This window comes from Oreochromis aureus, linkage group 18 (assembly GCF_013358895.1).
Source record: "Oreochromis aureus strain Israel breed Guangdong linkage group 18, ZZ_aureus, whole genome shotgun sequence".
NCBI lineage: Eukaryota > Metazoa > Chordata > Actinopteri > Cichliformes > Cichlidae > Oreochromis > Oreochromis aureus.
The window spans coordinates 13,204,570-13,212,058 of NC_052959.1; the positions used below are offsets into that span (position 1 = coordinate 13,204,570).

The 7,489-nt window shown below is 39.4% G+C and overlaps 1 protein-coding gene across 4 annotated transcripts; it reads right to left on the reverse strand.

Annotated features, from left to right (window-relative positions):
* Positions 1–852: 852 nt before the first annotated feature.
* Positions 853–7,030, reverse strand: LOC116318945 (spindlin-Z-like). Of its 4 annotated transcripts, none has more exons than XM_031738143.2 (5): positions 6,976–7,030; positions 5,685–5,726; positions 4,691–4,950; positions 2,330–2,563; positions 853–1,963 (listed from the first exon to the last, which is right to left on the reverse strand). In XM_031738143.2, the coding sequence occupies exons 2-5, from the start codon at positions 5,702–5,704 to the stop codon at positions 1,758–1,760; spliced, it is 720 nt and encodes a 239-aa protein (XP_031594003.1). In that variant the 5' UTR covers positions 5,705–5,726; positions 6,976–7,030; the 3' UTR covers positions 853–1,757. The 4 variants fall into 4 exon arrangements, with proteins under 4 accessions (XP_031594003.1, XP_031594011.1, XP_031593998.1 ...); XM_031738151.2 differs by having other exon boundaries at positions 6,920–6,984; XM_031738138.2 differs by lacking the exon at positions 6,976–7,030 and adding an exon at positions 6,350–6,748.
* Positions 7,031–7,489: the final 459 nt, after the last annotated feature.

The window sequence follows — 7,489 nt, forward strand, 5'->3', positions numbered from 1 at the left end:
ACTAACATTTATAAGATAAACACTAGGGATTATGATAACATTTAGCTGTAAGATAAATGAGTATTTACATGATATTCATCCTAAATGATCAGCTGTGTAGGTCAATAACTGTTCCCTGATTTCCTGACCTTTAAATAGAAGCTAATTAGGAATTTGGTTCAGGAGAACTAAACTTTATCCACAGCAGTGTTTACATTTTGTTATTTTAGCCATCGTAACCACGTGACTCAATGGATAAAGTACAGCTGATCAACCAGTGTGTAGTACCTACTGAGTCTGGTTTTCCAATAAACAGGATGAGACTGAACTGTGGGTTAAAGAGAGGCTTCTCCTTATAAATAAAGGTAAAATCTGGCTACCTGTAAAGTCAACCGCTCCATCAACAATATGGAGCTCTGGTGTCTCGGGTTATTTAACCAGAGACACTGAAAAGTGAGGGCGACTGCTTTTGAAAAACTTGTAAATGAAGCAACATTTCTGAACAAAAATGTGTAGAGTATCTGAGTTCATTCAGTGTTTTGAAGCATTCAGTGAAGGTCAAGGAGACGTCTCTCAGCTCATGTAACTGTGTAGAAAGAAGTCAAAATTATTTCTGAAAGCACTCACTTTCTATTTAATATACAGGTGAGCATGCATAACTGGAGACTGTAAGGTAATACACTTCACAACACATGAAAGGTCTTTTCAGTGGGTTTCATCTCTAAAATCTCAAGTCTGACTTGTTTTATGAGTGACTAGTGAGTGTTTTCTGTTTGGATAAACTCATGCATCGCGCTCCCTGGACATAAATATTAACAGCACTCAAGATAAACGTGTTAATAGGAAACATCTGGAAAAGAAAATACAACCAGCTTTGTTGTACGTTCATAAAAATGTCTTTTTTATTTACAGAACAAAACATATTTAGGGTCACAATGAACAGTATTTCCTTCATTTTTTGGCAAATAATGAAGATTTTCAGTTCAAAATACTAAACAATGTTGGTCGCCAATTTGAACTACATAAATAGTGCGTAGCACAAACACCGTCTCAAACAACTTGACATCAACATCAGTGTTTCTGATATATTTTAATGTAGAAAAACTGACAGTTTGAATGATCAAAAACAGAAATATCATACATGGATTTTTCACTTATTCTGTTTTTATATTCACGCGAGACACCAGTCTCATTAATGCTTATACAAGTCAACAGAAATCTGAGTTCACTGCGATGGGAAATCAGCACACATGGTTTTCTATATTCAACAAACTGAGGCCTACCAAGTGACACACATGAAGCACAGCAGACACAGTTTTCTTTGTTGTTTTTTTGTTTGTTTCCTTACCAGCAGCAGAGCCAGATATTCCAGATTCAAATAAATAACACAAGCATAGAAAAGAGAAAAGAAAAACATTAGTTTGATGTGTTGTATGAACTTTTGTTGAGTTTGGGAGTCGCACCATACAGCAACGCGTGCAATTTACTCCATTTCACCTGCTGGGCTACACAGCTGATCTCAGATCTGCTTTATTTACATGGAAGAGGACTTTAAGTGCCATATTTTAAGTTCAACTTAAAATTCAGAATCAAAACCAAGATGTGTTGTTATCATAGAATGACGCAGACCCATATGGGACATGATGAGAAAAAAAAAGGCCTTTTCGGCATGTTGCCTCCCGCTGGAGGAAAGCTGAAACCTTTAACACTTTAACAGGTAACGACTCGTTGGGGTAAAACGTGAGCCAACAGCTGAAGATGAAACCAGACAGTCAGTACTAGGTGGTCTTCACCAGGTCGTAGACGTGGATGTGAACATCGTCGTCATACTTTATGTAGTAGACGGTGGGCTTCGCCGGGACCTGGTAGATGACCAAACCCGTCCTCTTCAGACCGTTATCTGTGACGTACTCTACCTGCTTCCCCACGAGGCTCTCTGGCTCCTCACCTGGCTTCCTGTCCGCTGGCAGCAGGTGTTTGTTCTCTGGATGGCAAACAGAAAAACCACATGATGCCATGCTGGACAACATTTACTCAGCCACATACGTGTATTTGCAACAGGCTTCCAAGTCTGTTACCTGTCGTTTGAACATGACCTTTAACCCACCACCTGCCACAGTTCATTCATGAACAAATTCCTCTAAAGCAGCAGATCATACTCTCCTAACTAAGCAGAAATTCTGCACAAAATGTTCAGGAGGAGAAGAACGAGCCAGAGATGCTGGAGTGTTTTGCAATACAGACTATGTAAATTTGTCCTGTTCTCTTCCTCCCACTTTTCCAGGAGGATCAGAAATATAAAACACTGACAGTTTTATGCACACTGACAGCGAAGCTCACATTACCATACCTGACTCCGGCAGGACGCGCAGGTCCCCGTCCTTAAAGTCGTCCCACAGCTGGTACATGTAGAGCACCGGGTCCTTCTCGTAGGTGATGTAATACCAGTGGGTCATGATTGGGGCCCGGGACAACACCATGCCTCGCCACTCATTTTTCTCTCCGTCCTCCTTCTCGAACAGATGCTCCACTGCTCGACCCACCAGCTCCTCCGCCCCAGGAGGCACCTTGATCTTATTGTTCACTGTGGAAATGAGAAGACACTTCGATGAGTCCATGAATCCAAAAAATTTACAGACCCAAGACGACAGGATAAATGAAAACACTAAAATCTATTTTATATAACATAATTCCCCCAATGTTTTATTCTGATGCTGTCAGCTTTACATTTTAAATTAGAAAATATAAGACTTTTTGGACTATTTCTTAGTAAAGGACGACAAAGATTGTCATCATGTTCAGCAGGGGTGTCAAAAATAAGGCCCCTGGGTCAGAATTAGCCCAGCAAAAATGCCAATCTGGTCCACTGGACGTATTTTTATACATTTTATAGGTTTTCTTGCTGATAAAGACCTCCCCGGTGGGCATTCATAATACACCAAAGTAATTTATTAATGGATAAACAATTAAATGACAGAAAAAAATGTTCACACTAACAATTAGTGAAATTTCTGTTTTCTTTACATTTAGATTTTTGTGAATTAACAGAAAGTTTCTGTTTTATATTTATAGGCCAGTCTGGGTAATGAGCAACCAGAACTTTTACACAATTATTTCTTACAATTTAAGCCCAGAGTCATGCTGACAGACTTCTTTCAGCAGCATTTCTTATTTCATGTATAAAAACTGAGATGTACTGCAGAAATTTTACTTTTTTTTTTTCTTGTGTTAAAATATCTCAGGGCTTAAATGTGCAGTTATAACATATTAACATCCCACCATGTAAAATAAGGTATCCTGATATAAACCAATAAGCCACTGAAATTTAAATCATTTTATATGCTGGTAAATTATTACACTGTTTAATACGGCCTTCAAGTAAAAAGAGAGAGGTGTGTTTTGTGTAACCAGCAGGAGTGGTGTTGCTATTAAATACACAAAGTTAGTCACCACACCTAAGGGTGTGCTATGAATAGAGATTAGTGAGCCATGTGGAGCCTAAAGCCAGAGTTTTCAACATTACAAAGGTGGCTCCTTTTTTTTTTTCCCTTTTTTACCTGACTACATCACCAGGGCAAATAATGGCTCCTACGCAGAGCCTATGCCCAGCTTTACAGATGGTCATCTGCATGCTGTGGCTATGTAATGTCACCAGAGGGCAGTGCCACAAAAAAACCCACGAGTGGGCTACTCTTGCTCGTGTTCAGGCAGCAAAGAAAAGCACTAAATTATAACACACACACAGAGCCAGCCGAGTGTTTAAAAACAACAAAAACTGTCCACTCCAGTCACTGCCTGTGCTCTTCATGCCGTTTCTTGACCTTTGATGTTTTCCGTGCTTCTCCTTCTACACAGTGAATTCCGACAGCATTCCATTTCCTGTTCTGGATCATTTTTCAACCAATAAGCATTCTACAGCTTCACAGACATCAAGCTATGCCCTGCTGGTTTTTTGGAAGGCTTTACACAAACAGACCTGCACAGGTAATCCTTCATTTAGCAAGGCAAATATCTGCAATATATGCAAACAGACAAAAACGTGGCACCATAAAATGTTGAAAGCATCCTCTTGGCAGGAGTGGATCATGTAGTTTTCTCCTGTCATAGCAGCACATGTTCTCAGCAACCTGTTACGTTAGAGGTACACTGAATGATGTATCGTTTTTAAATTAATCAAGTTTAATGGCTCAAATGTGCATCAGCCACATCAGAAACAAAGAGTCTCACTAAGTGTACGAGTGGCAAAATAAATACATGGATTTTAACCATTAAAGATTTTCTCCCAGTATTCCTCTCTACTCTTTCCTGCTATTTAATTTTAAGCATTCAATGATGCCTATTTTTCTGACTGAAGCAGAAGTGGAGTCAAATGATGCGTCAATCCACACCCTTAGTAAGAGTGTGCAGAAAACCTCAGCATGCAAACAAAGTTCATGTCTACCAGCGTGACGCACATTATCTTCGACTGGGATTTTAGGTTTAATCGAGGTGGCTAATGCACAGCTATGGCAAATTTGCTTCACAGTGTATCCCCTCAGACCCAAATGAGATAAACACCAACACGAGATTCAACAGGGAATCCTACAAAAAAGTGACATGCAGCGTGATGCACTGCAGACATGACAAAGTCCATTTAAATTTCAATAATTGAGTATAAAACATTTAAATTCAAGCAAAATATCAGTGATTAGAGCATCATCATGAAACTCACCAACTTTCTCTGCCAGGACCTGCAGGTTGGATACCCGGCTGTCTTTGAAGAGCTCGATTCCGTAGACGCAATCGAAGCCATCATATTTGACCATGTAGAGGGAGGTGTTCACAGACAGGCGCTCCAAAACTGTGCCCTTCCATTTGGTTACGTTGCCCTTCTCCCTCCAGGTGTGCTGAATCCTGCGGCCCAGTAGGTTGTCAGGGTCCGGACTCAGGGTTGACGCCGAGCTCTCACTCAGCTCTCCACTGCTGCGCTTCCTGTAAACAGGAATGGAGCAAGCGCCAGGTTAGCATTCCTACGTTAGTGCGGGTATGATGAACTTAAGCTGTTCCATCAGTATATTGTTTGCGTTACCTCTTATGACAGAGAGTTCAGTCAACCCAAACAATGAGAACTATCAAAATGTTACATAAACAAATGAGTGTGAAACTATTTTTAATTTAATATTCAAAAGCCATCACTTCAAAGTCGAGCTTGAAAGAAAAATCTGCCATGGGCTGTCATCTTTTACACTACTGAATCTTTAAAGCCTTTAACTTCACAGATATTGTGAGAAAATATGATGTAGAGGGTTGACTGTTGTATCTATACCATAAACAGACAGCAAAAACTTTTTTTTTTAAATTTAAGTGGCCCATACGCTTTCTTATCAAGATTACAATATGCCAGGTTAATAATTAAAAGCTCCTGCTGTGCTGATAAACAAGCTCAAATAACAATATTTATAATTATCATCTAAGCACTCAGAGCATAATATCTGGATGGACTGGTTACAGACAACTGGTCACCACTGGTCATCTTTTCCAGGTCAGTAAACGTTTAAGCTTATATTTAAGTGCTGACTGATGATCTGACCATATGTTACTACAGTGTCATTCAAATCAGAAGTATAAAGTGAAATATGTGTGTGTGTGTGTGTGTGTGTGTGTACTGTGTTACATTGTAACAGCAGGGTCAAAGGTGTTAAATCTGACTTGCTGAATGAGCCTACCTGCCCCGTTTCTTTGACATGTTTCCATAAATTCACACAACCCTGTGAGAAACAAGACAAGTCATTTAATTAGTGTAACAGGACCTGCTGAAATGCGATCATATAATCAGAATATTTCTGGCAAAGAGCAGCAAACTCAAGTTGCCCGGCAGGTTTGCCACCCTCACCTCAATTAACCACATCCATGCGAACAAGCATTACCGGATGTAAACAACATTACTGCGACAAGCCCGCTGCTAACGCTAACAATGCTAACACGACTACAGGTTACATATTTACACAGCTAAGTTTTTATGGCTAATAAATGTGTAACTTCGCCGAGGCTAGCTGAATAAACGCCGCCGTTTGGAGTGCCGTCGGAAATGCCAAGCAACAGTGTGTCTAAAATTGGACCACGTAGGTGGCTAACGCCAGGAAATCCCCTCAGTCACCTTTCATTTTTTTAAACGAGAAACATTTATGAGATTTTGGCTTCTGCATTTCTGCACATAAGCTAGCTGAACAAAAGGAAATGCATCGCCATGTAAGCGCTGATTTCGCACCCTGTCTGCAGCTTCTGGATTACCGGAAAAAATAAGGATTGAACATGAAAAAATAGCTTATATTACATCTGTGGTCGACTAGTTCACTAGGTGGGAGCCAGCAAAATAAGCTGTTTGTCCTACCTGATCAATAATTTCACGTGTTTGTCTTTGCAGAGCAGATTCCTCCACCTAAAGCAAGACACACGGAAACGAGCTGGATTTGCTGACTACAACTACCAAGAGGAACGCGTAGCGCGCAAAGGACTGTGGGTTTCGTAGTAAACTATATTTTTTTCCTTTTGATTTTCTCCAACCGCGAATAACTTTAAAAACATACAAGGTTTCCATATTTTTATGGGAGCCCGTTTCCGCCACTTAAAAAAAGTATCCATAACTCGAAATTTCGAGTCATCTTTCTGGAAATTTTGACTTATTAACTCGAAATTTCAAAAAAAGTAGCTCGAAGTTTTGACTTTTTAACTCAAAATTTTGAGAAAAGAAACTCGAAATTTCGAATTAGCGCTGCCAAGCAGTAATCTACGTGAATTGCGTCATTTCCTTGTTACCCGGAAGCTGAAGTCCTCAGCTACAAATGCTAAGCTACCAGTATTACAGCCAGTCATGAATGCACAAATTGCATTTTCAGTATTTTCAGCGTGGCTTCACAAATGATGAAATCCTTGTGTTATTAGCTGAATCACGTGGCATTACCATCAGCAAAGGGACTCTCGAAAGCGCCAATTTGTTACTATACATTGGTAGCTCACCATCCGGTTTTGAGTGCGCGCTCCTCTGAGTCATATCCTTCCGGGTAACAAGAAAATGACGTCATTCACTGATTGACAGAGCTAACTCGAAATTTTGAGTTACTTTTCGGTTTAATAGGTCGAAATGTCGAGAAAATAAGTCGAAATATCGAGTTATGGATATTTTTTTTTACTGAATCTGGTACTCTGCAGCTTCCATAATGTAGGATGTATGACCCAAAAAACTGAATTTAAGAACTGAAATTGAATGGTGCAAAGTGAAACTGAAAGCATTCAAGAGCTAAATTTAAAGAAGGATGGAATACAATTTCAAATTCAATTAATTCATTTTCAAAATATAAAATTCAGTTTCAATTTAATGACGATCATTTTCAAACCAATTCATTGGATTTCAAATTAGGCTAATTCAAATTCAGTTTTAGAAGCTTTTATTTAAGTTGAGCAATTCAGATTTGAATTTAACTTATTCAAATTCAGTTTCTGATGGCACAAAGGCATAGTTTTACATTCCTGT

What these genes read in the sequence shown, in the direction of transcription:
- LOC116318945 (XM_031738143.2), bottom strand. Translation starts at nt 5,704, where the DNA reads ATGTCAAAGAAACGGGGCAG. An exon ending in ATGTCAAAGAAACGGGGCAG is followed by an intron (nt 4,951 to 5,684) that starts GTAGGCTCATTC and finishes TCCTGTTTACAG; the next exon opens with GAAGCGCAGCAGTGGAGAGC. An exon ending in GCGCGTCCTGCCGGAGTCAG is followed by an intron (nt 1,964 to 2,329) that starts GTATGGTAATGT and finishes TTTGCCATCCAG; the next exon opens with AGAACAAACACCTGCTGCCA.